The sequence below is a fragment of the Rousettus aegyptiacus genome, unplaced genomic scaffold (assembly GCF_014176215.1).
Source record: "Rousettus aegyptiacus isolate mRouAeg1 unplaced genomic scaffold, mRouAeg1.p scaffold_m13_p_4, whole genome shotgun sequence".
Taxonomy (NCBI): domain Eukaryota; kingdom Metazoa; phylum Chordata; class Mammalia; order Chiroptera; family Pteropodidae; genus Rousettus; species Rousettus aegyptiacus.
In genome coordinates, this window is record NW_023416307.1 from 126323617 (window position 1) to 126342003 (window position 18387).

The 18387-nt window shown below is 45.1% G+C and overlaps 1 protein-coding gene across 4 annotated transcripts in view; it reads right to left on the reverse strand.

Annotated features, from left to right (window-relative positions):
- MRAS (muscle RAS oncogene homolog) overlaps nucleotides 1–18387 on the reverse strand; it is a 54530-nt gene that overhangs the window by 9787 nt on the left and 26356 nt on the right. For all 4 annotated transcript variants that reach the window (XM_016151179.2, XM_036218944.1, XM_036218943.1 and 1 more), the window contains one exon: nucleotides 1071–1224. In XM_016151179.2, coding sequence (XP_016006665.1) covers nucleotides 1071–1224 — 154 coding nt within the window. The remainder of the gene's footprint in view (nucleotides 1–1070; nucleotides 1225–18387) is intronic.

Sequence of the window (18387 nt, forward strand, 5' to 3'; positions counted from 1 at the left end):
ATGGCTCTCAGGAGAGAAAGAGCGAAATCGAGAGGCATGTCTGCCTTAAGGATTCCCACTGACATATGTGGCCATATTGCTGTTCAATGTGAACAAAATCCCAGTCTCACAGCATCTTTGTCACCAGTGGCTATTTTCAGTAAGAAAATTATAATTGGTCAGGTGAAAATGGTACCTTATTATTTTTCCTTGTATTTCTCTGATAAGCAAGAATGTTGAATATTTCCCACATCTGAGTATTTATGTTATCTTTTTTGAGATTCCTATAGCCAGGGGATTAACCCACATTTCTTTCTTGGAGGTGTGTGTGTGTGTGTGTGTGTGTGTGTGTGTGTGTGTGTTGTGTACTCCTTTACCTTATAAAGTTATTAACCCTTTACCTTTGGGATAGGTGTTAACTGGATTTTTCAAACTTACTGAGATTTGCTCAAAGCTTGCTATCTTCCTATTTGTCCTTTTACTTTCTTTACAGTGCCTGTTTAAGATCCCTTAACTGAAAAGACCAGTTAGGCTTAAAACAGACTCCAAATTATTTAACTACTCCACATAATGCTAAGAAATAAAAATTAGCCTTTAATTAGGGGATTGTAAATCTCACAAATGCAATTTAACCATTTACAGTGTATACTGGTGAGAAAATTAATTTTTTTTAATAATAAAATGTTGCTTAAATTGGAGCTGAAAAATGGAGATGTTACTATGACCCCTTGCTTCATTGGTGGGGATAGTTTAGAAGAGATGGGAGGGAGCTAAGCCCTTGAAGCCCTAGAAACAGGTCTATCCCACAGAAAGAACTAGGGTAGGGGTAGGAGTCGGAGGGCTTAAGGTCTGAAGTCAGCTCTGCCCTTCTGTGCCTCAGCTTTCACCTGAAAATCAGAGAGAGGGGGGCAGGGAGGGAGGAAGGGGAGGGAGGAGGAGGGAGGAGGAGAGAGGAGGAGGGAGGAGGCGGGGAAGGAAGGGAGGAAGGTGGGTAGGTGGGGCGGGGGGGGGGGGGAAGAGACAGAGACAGAGGCAGACAGAGCCTGCTCTGAACTAGAAGCCCAGCAGGTTCCTGGCCCAGGTGTGCTCACCTGTCCTTGACACGCAGGATGAGCTGGTGGAAGCGGTCCACGTGCTCGAAGCTGGCCTTGTCCGTGACCGAGTAGACGATAAGGAAGCCGTCCCCCGTGCGCATGTACTGCTCCCGCATGGCACTGAACTCCTCCTGCCCGGCTGTGTCCAGAACTAGGGTGGGATGGGGCCAGTCAGGAGCTGTCAGCATCCACCCTGGAGCCCCAGGGGCCTGCAGACCCCCGTGCTGCTTCTGTCCCCTCTGTGGCTCAGTCTTAACAGTCCCTACAAAAGCCACTCATGCTCCCTGTGCTGTGATGTGAGGGTCCCGGTAGGGCTTCATACACCTCATGTAAGGTTCTAACTGACTCATTTGTGGACCCACCGATTCCAGCCTATGGTGCTCCCTGGTCCTTAATTATCTATAGAAAAGCCTCATAAAGTCAGAAAGTCAGACCAACTCTGCTGCAGGCCAGTGCCCAGACCTGGGTTCAGGTGCTCCAAAATGATTCCTAGGGGAAGTTACCTGACCGTTTGAGATGCCTCTCCCTCTTTGTAAATGCACACAGTACCTCTACCTTGCAGTCCCTAGGGAGGAGAGCTTGTTTGTGGACATGTCGGGAGCAAGCCCTGGAGAGGCCATCTGGGTCAGGAAGGCTCCTCAGCCCTTGTGGACAGGTGCCAGGCAGGCCATGGGGAAGGACTGCCCCTTTGTGAGCAAGGGTCACTTACCTCTTAGGACCAGGTTGATACGGGGCGGGGGGGGGGGCGGGGGGGGGGGAGCTAAGGCGGGAGGCAGGAACGGGGAGCTGGAGAGGACTCTCTCAGCAAAGGGTCTCCCTGCCTCAACTCACATCCCCTCTCGCTACCCCACCCCGTGGATTCCTGGTGCCTGCTCTCTTTCTGAGATAAAATGCTCATCCCTGCCTGTGTCAGAGAGGTCACAGCCACAGCTGGGGTGGGGGTGGCGATCTCACTCTCAAAGTGCACGCTTGACTCCCTCAGGCTCTACCAAAGTCCTGTGGGTACCATGAAGTCTGACCCCCTCAGCGTCCTGGCAAGCCCCTACTCATCTGCTAGTCTCTCCTCATTCTCCCAGCTTGCTCACTACTCTGACCTGACCCAACTTTCCCTCTCCCTGGAGGCAGTGGAGTGGCTGGTTACAGATTTTGGAGCCAGATTCTGGGTTGAGTCCGGCTGCTCATTCTCAGAGCGTGACCCTGGGCAACTTGCTTTTCTGTGCCTCTGTTTCCTAAAATGGGAATCAGCAGGGCTGTTTTGAGTTACTATACCAAGGTCCTTAGAACCATGACTGGACTGTCTTCTGTGAGTCTGTTTTACCCACCTGGGGCGCTCTACCCCAACTTTGGCCTGGGATTCCTTCTCACCCCTTCCCCTCCTCCCTCACTCCCTTGCCTTGGCAGCTGACTCTGACCCACTGGATTCTGATGCCTGAGCCCCCACGAGTCTCCCACTCCTATATGGACCCTTCTTGTTATTGTTCTTGCTGCACATTTAATCAGCCTCCAGCTGGACTTTCAGCTCCCTGAGGCAGGGACCTGCTTTTGTGAGCCACTCGTCTACTCGGAGCTTGGCATAAACAGTATCCAAATAGTAGCTGAATGTACAATTAATGTGAAGTCCATCCAATTTCGTTTATCCATTTATTCATTCATTTAAGAAATATCTGAGCACCTACTATGTGCCCGGCAGTATTCTAGGTACTATGGATACAGGGTGAACAAGGCAAAAACCTTGCTCTCATGGAACTTATAACCTAGTAGGGAGATAAACAAATGAATGGATAATATAATTTCTGGGAGATGAGTACAAACTGTGAAGAACAATATAGCCAGTTAGAGGTAACTGGCAGGAGTTGGTGTTATTTTGGATAGGGAAAGAGGTCATCTCTCAGGAGATGATATTTAAGCAGTGACTAAATGATAGCAGGAGAGAGCCATGTGGCCTAGGGGAAGAGCATTTCAGGCAGAGGGAACTCGGGGAGGGGAGATGTGCACAGGCAGGCCTGATAGGTTCCACATATAAGTGAGATTATATGGTATTTGTCCTTCTCTGTCTGATTTATTTTACTTAGCATAATGTCCTCAATGTCCATCTATGTTGTTGCAAATGGCAAGATTCCATTCTTTTTACGGAGGAATAATATTCTACTATATATGTAGCTCACATTTTCTTTATCTATTCACCATTAATGAACACTTAGGTTGTTTTCATGTGTTGTTTACTGTAAATAATGCTGCAATGGACATGGGGGTGGCATACCTCTTTTCGAATTAGTGTTTTCATTTACCTTGGTAAATATCCAGAAGTAGAATTGCTGGATTATATGGTAGTTCTATTTTTAATGTTTTTTGGAACTTTCATACTGTTTTCCATAGTGGATGTACCAATTTACATTCCCATTAATAAGGTACAAGGGCTTCCCTTCTCCACATCCTCGCCAATACTTGTTTATTTCTTGCCTTTATGATAACAGCCATTCTAACAGGCAGGAAGTGATATCTCATTGTGATTTTGATTTGCGTTTTCCTGATGATTAGCAGTGCCGACCACCTTTTCATGACCTGTTGGCCTTCTGTATACCTTCTCTGGAAAAATGTCTATTCAGACAGATCCTTTGTCCATTTTTTAATTGAACTCTTCATTTCTTTGCTATTGAGTTGTTTAAGTCCTTTATATATTTTGGATATTAGCACCTTATCGAATATACAATTTGCAAATATCAGGTTACTCTTCATTTTGTTGATGGTTTCCTTTGCTGTGCAGATTTTAATCTGATGTAGTCCCATGTGTTTATTTTGGCTTTTGTTACCTTTCTTTTGGTGTCGAATCCAGAAATCATCTCTAAGAGCTATATCAAGAGCTTACAAATACAGAGAACAAATTGGTGGTTGACAGAGGCAGAGATGAAGAGGTGGAGGGTGTGCAAAATGAGTGAAGGGGGCTAAAAGGTACTAATTTCTAGTTATCAAACAATTAAGCCGTGGGATATAATCTACAGAATAGTGACTGTAGTAAATAATACTATATTGTATATTTGAACGTTGCTGAGAGTAGACTTTAAAAGTTCTCATCACGAGAAAAAAAGAAATGCGTAACTATATATGATGATGGATGTTAACTAGACTTATAGTTGTTATTTTGTGATAGTCACAAATATCAAATCATTACATTGTATACTTGAAACTAATAAAATGTTATATGTCAACTAATACCTTAAAAACAGCATTTTAAATACAAAAAATCCAATTGTCTACTACTACAAAGATACATATAAAAAAATGCATAGGAAAATAAAAAAATGAAAGAATAAAACAGAATATGCCATTAACAAAATTCAAGGCCAAAGCATTAAATAGGACAAACCAGAGTATTTAATAATGGAAAAACAATATGGGTATCAAGAAGTGCCAAAGTCACAAATCATAAGCATCTAAGAATTTTACCTAAATATATATTTGTATATATGTATAAAAACCTGATTTTAAAGATAGAAATTGACGAACCCCATAATCATTGTGGGAGAATTGAACAGGCTTCTCTTAGAAATAAACAGACAAGTGGATGAGAGAGAGTGAGAACAAACTTTACACCTAAAGAGGAAATAAGCATTTTTAAACACACATGAAATCATCACAAAAAATGGGTATGTTAGGCTATAAACAAAAATTTCAAAAATTCCAGAAAGCAGAAACCGTATGAGCCATCTTTTGCCTATAATGCAAAAGATCAGAAATTAATAGAAACTAAGTATAAAAAATCTATCCACTTGTAAATTTAACAAGCTACACTGCTCTATAATTCTCAAGTTATAGAGAAAAGCAAATCACAAATTACAAATAATTTAGAACTGAACAACAAGAAACAGTAATCAAACCTCTGGTTTGAGGCCAAAGTGAGACTCAAAGGAAAGTTATAGCTTTAAATGCACTTCATTAAACAAGAAAGACTGAAAATTAAGTAAGAATTTAAATCAAGAGTCTAGAAAAGGAAAAATAAAATAAAACCAAAGAAAAAAGGAATCATCACTAAAAGTAGAAATTAAGAAAATAAGAGGGAAAAAAAAGTATTGATATTTAAAAATAGAAAGCTGATTCTTTGAAATGACAAAATAAAAAAAAACAAATAAACAATGCATTAATGATTCTTATTGGAGGAAAAAAGGTAAATAAATTTTGGAAAGAGAAAAGGCCTATGACTATGGATACAGATATGTATTTAATTATGAGAGAAAACTATATAGCAGTGAATCTTCAATTCTCAATGAAATAGGTAATTTAAGAAAATATAAATAAGCAAAATTGATTGAAGAAACTATAACAACTTGAATAGGCCGATCGTCAATGAAAGTGAAGGGATAAAATCTACCCCACGAATGGCACAAAACTATAATCTAAAAATTGTTTCAGAGCACAGAAAATATAGGAACTTTCTAGCATAATCCTAATAAACTGGACAGGGATAGCATGTGGGTATGTGGTGACCACCAGGCCCACCACTTTGGGGGGCAGAAGCGACCTGCATGTGGGACCATAAGAGGTGTATTCAATTATCCATTTGCAAATTATTTTCTAAGTACCTATTCCGTGCCAACCAGTCTGCCTGGTATTTTAGGTGGTTAAAGATGTATCTCTCTTTCAAGGTGCTTAGAGGCCAGTTGGACTGATACTGAAAGAAAAAATACAATGTGGAACAGAAAGTGATACTATGGCAGATCTAGGGAAAGGGGGAGGTCCTTTCAGTTTGGATAGATAATGGAAGATTTTAGCAAAGAGGGGACATTTAATCCTGCCCTCGGAAAAAGAATAGAATTTGACGTAAAAAGATGGGGCCTGGAGAAAGGTCTTCCAGGTAGAGAAACAGTATGAACAAGAGCCTGGAAGCTGAAAAGAAGAGAGCAGTGAGGAGGCGGAGTGCAGGGGCAAAAGGTCTGTGACAGGGAGCAAGAGAGAGAAATCGCAGACAGGGAGATCAGAGGCTGGGGACCCTGAATCCTAAACTAAAATGTTTGAACTCTGTGGGCACTGGGGAGCTACTGAAGGTTCAGAGAGGAGAGAGAGAGAGAGTCAGAGGAGGGTGAGTTTGGCAGCCAAAGTGGGAGGGCCATGGAGGCAGGGAGGCCCGTGAGGAGGTGGAGGAGAGACCTGGGCAGAGGCGACAAGGGCATAAGGACAGGTAGGTGTTTGAGATGGAGAGGGAAGAATGAATGGGGCCACCCTGAGAACACAGAACACAAATGGCTGTGGAGCCAAGGGGAGAGATGAGAGCGGAGGGTTCCTTGGGGATTACAAACTCCAGGCCTTGGGAGGGCAGCTCCAACCAGGGAGGAGGAGGAGGTGCGGGCTGAGCTGGGCCAAGTCTGGTGTGGGGTCCCATCCCTCGTCCAGCCCACCCCTCCACATACATACGCCTGGACTGGTCACAGGCCCCTGGTCAGCAGCTCTGCTTCCAAGACTTCCTGGGGGAGGCTGAAGATAACAGCCGGCTACGCTTTTAAGAAATTATGATTCTGCCTGCTGATGTCACGAAGGTAGGAGGACTCCTGAGACAGAATTAGTCACTGAGAGAGAAGAGGTGTTCTGAGTGTGTGTGTGTGTGTGTGTGTGTGTGTGTGAGAGAGAGAGAGAGAGAGAGAGAGAGAGAGAGAGAGAGAGAGAGAGAGAGAGGGAGAAAGAGAGAGAGAGATGGATGCACTGAATGATGGAAGGAGGAGACAAAAGTAACAGAAATTGTTACTTTTGGAGACAGGGTGAGTGCTGTGCGCCTCTGTCTGGCCTGCCCCAGCCCTCCCACCCCAAGGTTGACAGGGTCAGCAATGTCGCTGAAAAGGACTGAGGTGATTGAGGTGGAAGCCCTGGGGCTGCTCTTGGACCCTGGGGATTTCAGAAGCCAAGCCCCACATGCTGCCGTGGCATGGAGCCCCAGGCAGGTGAGTCAGCATGGAAGGAGCACCAGGCCCGGTTTGTACTGAGCCCTCCTCCTCCTCCCTTTTCCCCTTCCTCTTTCTTCTCTCATTCTCTGTCCTTGCTCTCCCTTTTCTTCTCCCCACCCCTCCTTTTCCAGGGCTTCCGGAGGGAGGCAAACCCTGGCATGGGGCCCTGACACTGGCCTGCAGCCCAGGGTACAGTCTGAGCTCTTTCACTAAAAGTAGTCCCACCCACCATGTCCTCCTGGCAGCAAGCGCTGTGCCAGGGGCTTTATACACACACGCCTTCTCAGTCCTCCTCACGGCTGTGAGAAGAACGTATTGCTGCTGGTCCCCAGTACAAATGAGGAAACTGAGGCCCAGGGAGTTAAAGGATCTGCCTGAGACCACGTGCTGGGAAGAGGGCACTCTGACATCCTCAGGGCCCAGCTGCCCCAGCTGGTCCAGTCTTTTTTCTTCAACCAGAGAGTGTGGGTATGGCCACCCAGAACCAACCAGACTGTCTCGACTCTAAGCCTTTGCTCTCTAGCTGGCTACAGTCCACCTCCTCTCCTGATGTCCCGGCCTCGGACCTCAGTCTCCGACCTCAGTCTCCGAACCCTTCCTATTGTGTGTGCCATTGGATCTTCCAAGTCTGTGCCTCCAGGCCTGGCTCAGCTCCCCACCATGGGTGGAGCCCCAAAAGGGCTGAGCCCAGCTTTCCTTTCTCTGTTTCCCTCCAAAGCTTCAGCACCCAATAAGAGCTCAAAAAAGTAACTGCAGGATGACCGAAAACATCATGTGCATGTTATACGAAGTACTGTTGTTGTGTTCAAACAGCCGTGCTGGCTTGAAGGGAAATCACTGAAAACTAATGTTTTAACTTCTATAATGCACTCTTCAGGGTAAAGTGAGTGTTCTGGATGGGAAACAATAGAGATGATAATTTCTAGAGACAATATGCTTCCACGGACTGTGCCTGCTGTTGTTTACGCCTCTAATCCACAGACCCACCCAGTTGTGTCCATTTTATAGGGGACTCAGGTGGGGGAGCCTGTGCCCTTCCCAGGAAAAGACTTCAATAAAGTAATGCCCTTCACTGAGCATCTTTACCACTGTAACTTGCACTCCCGTTTCTGGGTAAGGGTGTGTATGGAGCAGGCTGGGTGCCGGGCAGAAGGGCTGGCCACATCGACCATGCACTGTTCCCAGAAAAAGGCTGCTTTCTTCTTCTCCAAAGTGTGGGCAGGGTGTGCAAAGTCAGGCCACTTGGGACTCTCGAAGGGGTGGGAGCTAGAATCCTGTAGCAGGCAGGGCTGGCTCCTTCGCAGTTGGGAAGATTCCCCCTGGCGGTGGCCCCCGACTTCCAGCCCCTAACTTCAGCACTTCGGGGAGAAGTGCTGGCTCAGAGGACACAGCTGGGGGAGTGGGTGAGGGGGTCCTCGGGCTACGTTTTCATGAAGTCCATGAATCCCGAGTTGGCAGACAAATTGCATATGTGGGTACACATTCTTTCAGGGAAATAGACTATGGCTTTGTGGGATTTTTAGAGGAGCCTGGGATACTCCCCTTCCCCGTGTCACTCTCAGGGAGAAAAGAGAAGAGAGGCAGGAGCAGCAGGGGACCTTGGTAATCAGGAACATGCGGGGACATATGGGAACTTGGGGTCCCTGGCTATGGAGAGGAACAGGGAGGAAAGTGTAGACCTACAACCCCATTTCTGCCTCACGACTACTCTGGGAGGCCTGCATTTACAGGTGAGGAAACTGAGGCAGGCAAGGTTACTGACCTACCTGCTCAGGTTCACACTGCTAATGAGCAGAAGAGGCACTTTTCGAACCTAAGCCTGTGTGTGTCCAAGCCTTGCTGAGTTCCTGGCACTTGCCTGTCTTTGAATGGGGAGCCGGAAGCAGTGTCCTCGAGGCCTGTGAAGAGGAACAGGTCTAAAAGGAGTGGGTGAGGACAGAAGGCCTGAGGTTTGCAGAGGCAGAAGACAAAGGCCTGGGGGCTATGCTTCCTACACCCACGTTCACCTGGTTACCCCAAACCCTCCGCCTGCTCCACACTTGCCCCTGGGCAGTCGCATGTGGCTGGGAGGGCCGAACTCACAGCCGTGCTGGCCTGCCTCCCTTTATAGTCCTGAGCACCCACGTCCAGGGCCTTTAGAGCACCCAACAATGCTAAACACATGCCTATCCCATCACCCTCCCACTCCTGGGGACATCGTTTCCCACTGCCTCCTCTCTCCACAAGCCTCCACGTCCAGCTGAGGATCTGAAATAGAAAATCAGGAACTGAAGTCTACAAGCTTCCACCCAAAACCAACCCGCGTCGGAGACAGTGGCCTCATACACTGCTGGCAGGAAGGTACAACAGTGCAGCCACTTTAGAAAACAGTTTAGAAAATAGTTACTCAAAACATTAAACATACAGTAATCTTTTGACCCAGCAATTCCACTCCTAGGGAAAGACCCAAGAGAAGTGAGCACCCACATCCACACAAAAACTTGTACATGAATGTTCATGGCAGCATTATTCATAACAGCCTCAAAGTGGAAACAACCCGAATGTCTATCAACTGATGAAATGATAAAATGTAGTATATCCGTATGCCAGAATATTACTCTCACACAAAAAGGAATGAAATTCTGATACATGCTATAACATGGGTGAACCTTGAAAACCACACGCTAGGTGAAAAAAGCCAGTCGCAAAAGGCCACATACCACGTGATTCTATTCATATGAAATATCCAGAAGAGGTAAATCCATAAGGACAGAAAGGAGGTGAGTGTTTTCAGGGGCTGGGGGGAGGGGAGACGGGGGTGACTGCTAATGGGTATGGAATTTTTATGGGGGGAAATGATGAAAATGTTGAGAAATTGGGTAGTGATGATTCTAATGATTGCTGATTTGAGAATCAATCAGCAAGTTGTGACTTCATGCATATGCTAAAAACCACTGAATTATATACTTTAAAAGGGGAAATTTGACACATGAATTTATCTCCATTTAAAACATTGTGTGAGGAAAAATAAAAATCCCATCTTCCTTTCTCTGAAACACATGCTCTGCTTGCCCTCGCTATGGGGCATGACCTGGTCCTGCACCTGACTAAGACCGTCCCCTCCAGCTGGGCCCCTGTCCTGTCACCTAAAAAGGACATTGCTGCTACTGTTGTCTCCTCCCTCTCCCGTATCATCCATTTCTTTTTACTGATTCATTTCCATCTGTATGTAAACATGCTGTAATTCCTCTCATCTTAAAAACTAAACAAAAATAAAAGAGCCAGAAATTAAAAATAAAAATAGCCACCCCTTGACCTCACATCTCCTTCTAGCTGCTGTCCACATCTCTGCTCCTCTCTACGGCCACGCTCTGACTTGTCTGTTCTCACTGTCCTTCTCCTCCTCTCACTCCTGAACCCACTACAATCAACTTTCATTCCTGACCACTCTATCGAACTTGACCTTGTCAAGTCACCAATGACCTCTATGTCACTAAATCTAAAGGGCACTTCTCAGTCTTCACCCCCTGGATGCCTTTTTCATTTGGCCTTGGGATACCACTCTCTCTCTCTCGGTTCTCCTACTGCAATGACTGGTCCTGCTCTGGCCCCTAAACACCCTCTAAACTTTGGGGGTCCTTGTGCTCGGTCCTGGGACCCCTTCTCTAACCACATTCACTTCCCTGGTGATTTCTCATTTCATGGCTTTACATGTCAACTCTCAGATTTCCATCTCCAGCCCACACATCTCCCCTAACTCCAGACCAAGACATCCGGCTGCCACTTTGACTTCTATTTGCAGGTGTGAAAGGCATCTCAGATTTAAAATGTCCAAAATTAGACTCTTGATTTCCCCCCAAAACTTGCTTTCACCAGTCTTCTTAATCTTGATAAACATAGCTCTGTTGTACCAGTTGTACAGGCCAAAGGCTCTTTCTACCTGCCCTGGCTCCACCTACATACTCACTCCAACAAATCTCATTTCCTTCTTCAAAATACATCCAGAATTTAACTCATTCTCACTGTCTCCCCCACCAGTGCCTTAGTCTACTATCACGAGCCTCTTAACTGGTCTCCCTGATTCTGCTTTGGTTCCCCTATTCTCCGCAGCACAGCCAAAGTGGGCCTTTAAAACGCCAGTCAGACCATGTCCTTCCTCTGCTCAAAATCCTCCAACGGCTTATCTCCCTACAAGGCCCTAGGAGATGAGTGCTCTCCGGCTATCTCTCTGACCTCTCCTATTATCCTCCCTCTCACTTGCTCTGTATCCTGGTCTCCTAGATAGTCCTCAGACACAGCCCTGCCTCAGGGCCTTTGCACATGATACCCTCTCTGTCTGAGATTCTCTTTCCCCAGGTACAGGCACAATTTTCTCTTTCGGGTTTCTGCTCCAAGATCATCTTATCAGGAAGGTCTTGCCTGGCCAGCCTACACAAGATAGCAACCCCCCTCCTCACTGCCTGTTTCCTTTACCTTGCCTTATTCTCCCTCACAGCATTTATCACTACCTGACACATTGCACATTTATGCTCTGTCTCCCCCATTCTAATATGTTTCATTGGAGCAGGCACTTTACTTTGACAACCGTTGCATCTTCAGAGCCCAGAAGAGAGCCAGGCACACAGCAGAAGTATTTGTTGAATGAATTAGTGAACTCACTTGTGTACACAGGGACCACACCACACATCACTGGAAGTGGTGGCTATCGCGAGGAATAGAGGAAGGTCGTAGCTCCAAGACAGGGGTTCCAGCCTCACTCCCGAACCTCCCCAGATGCAGGCAGATGGGTTGGTGGCCTCTCATCTGCACATGTGAGAGGGTCTGCTTTTGAAAGCACCAAGCCACCCTCATAAATAGTAACACAAATCATATTAGAAAAATTATAATATTAGAACAAAATTCATATTAGAACAAAACACTGAGACTTACTATGTGCCAAGCTCCTCACGATGTGCCTTATTCCCTCACCCACTCAATAAACAAGAACTAAGCACCTAATAGGTGCCACTCCAGGCTGACATCAGAGATACAATGGTGGACAAAGCCTTTCTCCTCAAAGAGCTTACAATTTATAATGTTTTATTTATTCTTTGCAACAACTGTGAGGCTATATCCCACAGACGCTACCATTAAGAGCACATGATCTTTGTCTGGGGGCTGTCTGTGCCCATAGGAAAGAGGAGCCCACAGCCACTCAGATCTGGGGCACAGTAGCAACAGATGACAGTGGCAACACTAGGGCCTGGAGCTGGTGGCATTACCCAACACAAGGGCAGACTAGTGAGGTCTCAAACCTTTCAGGCTGGTGCACTCAGCCCAAACTGGTCCCATGACTTCTATGTTCTGAGATCAGGACAAAACCCAAAATTAACCACAGGAGGATAGGACCTGATTACCAGCAACATGAGTAAGAGGAAAAGCACCTGGGGTTTGGGGTGCCGACAAGCTTGGAATGACCCCTGGTTGTGCTGTAACTTTGAAGGGGGAGGGTGCATGTTGCGCCTTTAACATTCAGCCTTGTTGAGCTGACTCTAGGTCACTGGCTGCTGGTGAGTCCCTAAGCTCCCAGACTGCCTAGTAGGGGTAAGATGAGCGCAGAGCAGGTTAAGATCTCTGGCTTTGGCATTGGAGAAAGTGGGGTTCTAATCAGCTGTCTGCCCTTGGACATGTTACTTTCCCTCTCTGAGTCTTCGTTCCCTCACCTGCAGGGGCCTGACCAGTCAGAGGGCTGCTGGACAGGCACTGGAGCCCTCAGGGACACAGCACAGCAGTGGCAGAACCAATTTTCCAGTGGTACGAAAGTATTTCACCATTTTATCAACTAATACAGTAGTACTGGTGCATGTTGGCTTAAGAACAGCTGTTCTTACCTGTAAAGTAGAGATACTCATTTCAATCTAGCACAATTGTTATAAGCATGAAATAAAACAGTCCTTAGCTTAGCACTGGGTCTGGCCTTCAAGAAAAGTCTGGGCAGCAGTAACTGCTAACATTGATGCGAAGTCAGAAGGAGCAACAGTGAAAGAGGGCTTGGGAGGCAGATCTGGCCTCAATGTAAGGAAGGGCTTTCTACCAGCAAGCACTGCCCCAGACGCCTTGGAGATGAGTGAGCTCCATGTCCCCAGAAGCATTTAAGCAGTGATGGCTAACGGAACCAGGATAAAGGGTCAGGCAGGGGCCTACAGGGCTGGATTTCATAATCTCAGGCCAGCAGCCACGTTCCCTTATAAAGGAAAAGAGGAAAATTCCTCCCACATCACTGCCAGCAGGAAAAGGGGAGGACGGTCCAAGGACAGGCCAGCTCTGCCTGCACCCTGCTCTCAGCTGGGGCCACGGAGAAGTGCGGCCGAGCATAGAAGCACACCATGTAAAGCTCCTAGATCAAAAAAAAAAAAAAAAAAAACCTTAATGAATGCTCCTTTTCCTCTCACTGCCCTTCTGATGTTCTCTTCCCCTTCCCCTCCTCAAGAAAAAATGTGGATTCAAGTGTTTGGGGAAAAGCCAGGTCCAGTCTCTTTCGGGAAGACAATAGCACTTGTGTCTGAGGTTTGGGCAGAAGCCAGGGTGGAAACGTCCCAGCTTCTGAAGGTGCAGAAGAAGAGCCAGGGCGTCTGCTCTTTACACAGACTGAGCCCCTGCCAAGAATAAAGGGCCCCTAGGTGAGATAGGTTGTCTGGAGACTCCAGGCCCACTGCTGTTCTCTGTTAATGGAAGAAGATGCAAGGTTCTAGAAGCTGACTGGGCGGAGGGTGGAGCTGGGGGCCATATGAGTGGGAAAGCCCAGAAACACCTGCCCTTATAAGTGGGCAAAAGATTTGATCAATACCCTACCCTGAAGGCTTGAGACTTGGGTCAACGCTGGAGGAGGCAGTGTGACAGGATGGGGACGTGCTTGGCGGAACCGAGGGGCCCTAGGCTTGGCTCTGCCTCTAGCTGGGTCTGACCGTAGGCAAATCTGTTGTCCATCCGCACCACAGTCTCCTCAGGTGGAAAGTGCAGGGGCTGACTCCACAGAGCTCAGGTGCCTTCCATCCCCAGCCTAACAGAAAATATAGGCACACGGGACTCCGACAAAGCAGTTGAAAGCAGGGACTGGAACAGGTGTTTATACATCCATGTGCACAGTGACATTATTCACGATAGCCAAAAGGTGGGAACAACCCAAATGTCCATTGCTGGATGAATGATTAACAAAACGTGGTATGCACATACAGTGGAATATTATTCAGTCTTACAAAGAAAAATCTGGCACATATATAACATGATGAGCCTTAATGACATAGAGCTAAGTGAAATAAGCCAATCACAGAAGTACAAATATTGTATGATTCCACTTATATAAGGTACCTAGAATACTCAAATTCATAGAGATAGAAAGTGGGATGATGATTGACAGGGGCTGGGGGAATGGGGGATGGAGAGCTATTATTTAATAGATGTTGAATCTCAATTGGGGAAGATGAAAAGGTTATGGAGATGGATGGTGGTGGGGTTGCAGAACAGTGAGAATATATTTAATGCCACACAACTATATACTTAAGATGGTAAATTTTGTTATGTATGTAATAAAATAAACACCACAAACACACACACACACACACACACACACACACACACACACACACACACCTTCCAGGACTCTGCTAATGCTTGGGCTTTCCTGATTGGTGAAGCCTGAGAACTGGGGGACAGTGAGTCACACAGCTGAAAGCCAGGGAGAGGTGGGGGTCCAAAGCCAGAGACCAGAAGAGAGGACTGGACGGCTGGGAAATGGGGGAGCTGATGCCACCACATAGCAGAGGTGAGGCCCAGATGGGGGGAGGAGATGTTCCCGCAGTGGGGACCTTAACAATGGAAGGTGAGATAAGGGTCCCAATGCCCTGCAGGAAAGAACTCAGGGCCAGCTTGCCTCAAAACCCGAGGGTCCCACAGGCACTAGAGACCCTCGTTACTGGCCCCTGAGGTCAGCTATCTCCTGTCTTGTGGATTCTGGGAGATCAAGGGCAAGGAGGTCCCCTGAAAGAAAACAAGAAACAGGTTTGTGATTCTCACAGGAAGCCTGTGACAATCCTCAATGTGGAAACCGCAGAGAAGGCTTCCTGAGCAAGTTTATGAATCCAATTTGAAATTCAGATCAGAAATGGAGTACCTGGCCCTCTGAAGGCCCTTGGGCAAGGAGGAAGAAGGGCAAGTAGGTGTGCCTGTTGGTCCTGATAATCCAGGCCACACCCTCATCTCCCCTGTCCCCCATTACAACTCCCATTCCCGGAAGCAAAGGGATCAGCTCCCTCAGGTGGGAGAGGATTGACAGACTGACAGTATAGGAGACAAAGGGGAGTTCAAACCATTGCTAGCTGTGTACACTTGTGCTTTATTTTCTCCATCTACAAATGGAAATAACAAAGAAGCCTCCACAATGTTGTTTGTAAGGATTTTTTAAAAAGCATAAGCAAAGTGCTTAGCATGGGCCTTCAACACTGTAATTGCCCAATAAATACCGTCCTTATCATAACTCTCCTCCTCATCATCACTGCCATCATTACCATCGTCACGATGCCATGTGTCTGCACTTCCCGAGTTTGGAAGAAGAGAAACCCAGAGTTTGGAGCACTTGGAAGACATCTCAGGCTTAGCGCCCCTCCACCCCAATGGGGTGGCCTCCAGGGAAGCAGGACCTCAGGGTGCTGGATGCCCAAGGAAAGTCCTGTCCATCCCAGGGCTGCGCACCATCCCAAAAGGCCTCAGCCCCAGAAGGTGTCAGTTACACTTGAGCCTAAACCAACCAGCCTTGATTAAAGTTCCCAAAATATGGGGCATCCTTTTAAACACCAAACTAATTAATAGTTAGCAATAATGTTTTACGGTTTCCTTTTCTTAATAAAAGACCTAGTAGAGTGGGAATCTCCTGCTCGGGAGTCAGGCCTGACGCTGCTAGCAGGATTAGAGGAGTGGCTCCTAAGGGGAGCCCAGGTGCTTCCGAACACAGGCTTTGCAAATTCAGGCTCAGAGAGCGAGGCCTGGCTACCCTTTCCTCTCCTTGCCACTACTGCTAGAAATGTTAGCACAAAATCTTCCTCAAAACCACCCTTGAGGAAAACTTGTATTGCCCTCAGAAATGGATCTAACGCCCAAAGTTACTTTTTAAAAAAGTTTGAAAAGTTTATATGACTGTAGAGAGAAACAATGTTTACTGAATTCCAACTATGTATCAGGCCTGATGTGTTACGCTCTTACATGCATTATGCAAAGTTTTTCAGAATGTTTTCAGTGGAAATAGCCCAGAATGATATGCAAAAAAATGGTCCTTTTAGGAAATCTTAAAGACAATATAGCCTAGAAATATGCTTCCAATATAGTTCATATTGAAGGTTCTTTTAAGTCTTGCAGTAAAGAAAACTGTTTATGTTCCTTTAACTCAGTATCCCAAAGTATATATTCAAATGTGTGATGTATAAAGGTTCATAAATGTGGGTTTTAAATTTTAATAGTTATACATATTTAATGTGCATTAGAAATAATATAGAGAGCATATCAAACCTGTAACTGCACATATATTGTTCATCATTCATTCAATCATTTATTCCATAAACATTTATTGAGGATTCACTATGAGCCAAGCAGTAGTCTAGATATTAGAGGATATAGTAGTAATAAAGTCCCTGTTCTCATATCTATTTTAGTAGGGAGTGACAAATAAATAAATGTGTTAAACAAATATAAATATATATTCAACAGTAAAAGGTAGAATGAAGAAAAAGAGTTGGGCGGGAGGACAAATGACGGATGGGGTGAACACCAGTGTAGATGGTTTGCTCAGGGATAACGTGACATTTAAGTGGAGACCTAAATGAAGTGGGAATATATTTCTGCAGTGAGAACATTGTAGGCAGACGGAACGCCAAATGCCAGGTCCCTAGGGTGGGGACGTGCCTTGTACCTGGCGGAATTATTCAAAGTCCCAGGGCTGCAGACAAGCCCCCGAAGGATGGTGCTTTATAAAATCAAGGTATAATTCAAATATCATTCTATTCACCCTTTAACAGTGTTTTTCACTTTAAAATTCAATTGAAAATTCAGTGGTTTTGGTATATATACAAAGTTGTATTTTTTTTTTTTTTAATGATGATATGGTTCTGGTTCTTGCCAAGATGGGGTAACAAGGACCAGATTTGCCTTCTCACCTGAAACAACCAAAACACAGACAAAATATATAAAACAATGGTTTTCAAGACACTGTTCAGGCAATGAGGGATGGTGACCCCTGAGAGATGGGACATAAAATAGATGTGGGTACCTATGGATGCCCAGCTTACTGCCATGAGAAATTTTCCAGGACACAGTGCAGAGAGGGAAAACCCAGAGATAAAGAATGTCATTTTACAATAATAAAAGGGTCAATTCATCAAAAAGATATATCCATCCTAAACATTTACGCACTTAAAAATAGAATGTCAAAATACATGCAGCGCAAACTGATCGAAAAAAAAAAAGACAATTCTACAATTATACTCTGAACTCCAACATCCCTATCCCTCTCTTAGTAATAGAACAAGTAGACAGAAAATCAGTAAGGATTTAGAAGACTTAGACAACACTGTCAAACAATTTGATCTAATTGATATTCATAGAACATGCCATCCAATAACAGCAAAAAACACATTCTTTTCATGTGCACATAGAACATTTACCAAGATAGATAGATATCTTGGGCCATAAAACAAGCCTCAATAAATTTCAAAGAATTCAAATAATATATGTATGTTCTCTGACACAATGAAATTAAAATAGAAATCAATGATAGAAAGATCTGTAAAATCCCTAAATACTTGAGAACTAAATAATATATTTCTAAATGACCCAGTGGGTCAAAGAAGAAATCACAGGAGAAATTAGGAAGTATTTTGAACTGAATGAAAATGAAAACATAACGTATTCAATTTAGCGGGATGCAGCTAAATGAGTAATTAGTGGAGATTAATAGCACCAAATGAATACATAGGAAAATAAAGAAATATTCAAATCAATGAGATCAGCTTCCACTTTAAGAAGTTAGAAAAAGAAGAGCAAATTAAATTCAAATAGGCAGATAAAAGGAAATAATAAATATAAGAGTGGAAATCAGTGGAACCAAATGGGAAAAATCAAGACTCAAAAGTTGGGCATTTGAGAAAAACAATGATATTGATATATCTCTAGCCAGCCTGATCAGGAAGAAAGGAGAAGACACGAATTACCAATATCAGGAATGAAAGAGGCAACATCACTACAGATTCTATAGATACTAATAGGACAATAAGAGATTATTATGAACATCTTTATAGCAATAAATTTGATAACTCTGATCAACTGAACAAAATTTTGAGACACAAACTAACTACCAAAGCTCACTGAAGAAGAAATGGATC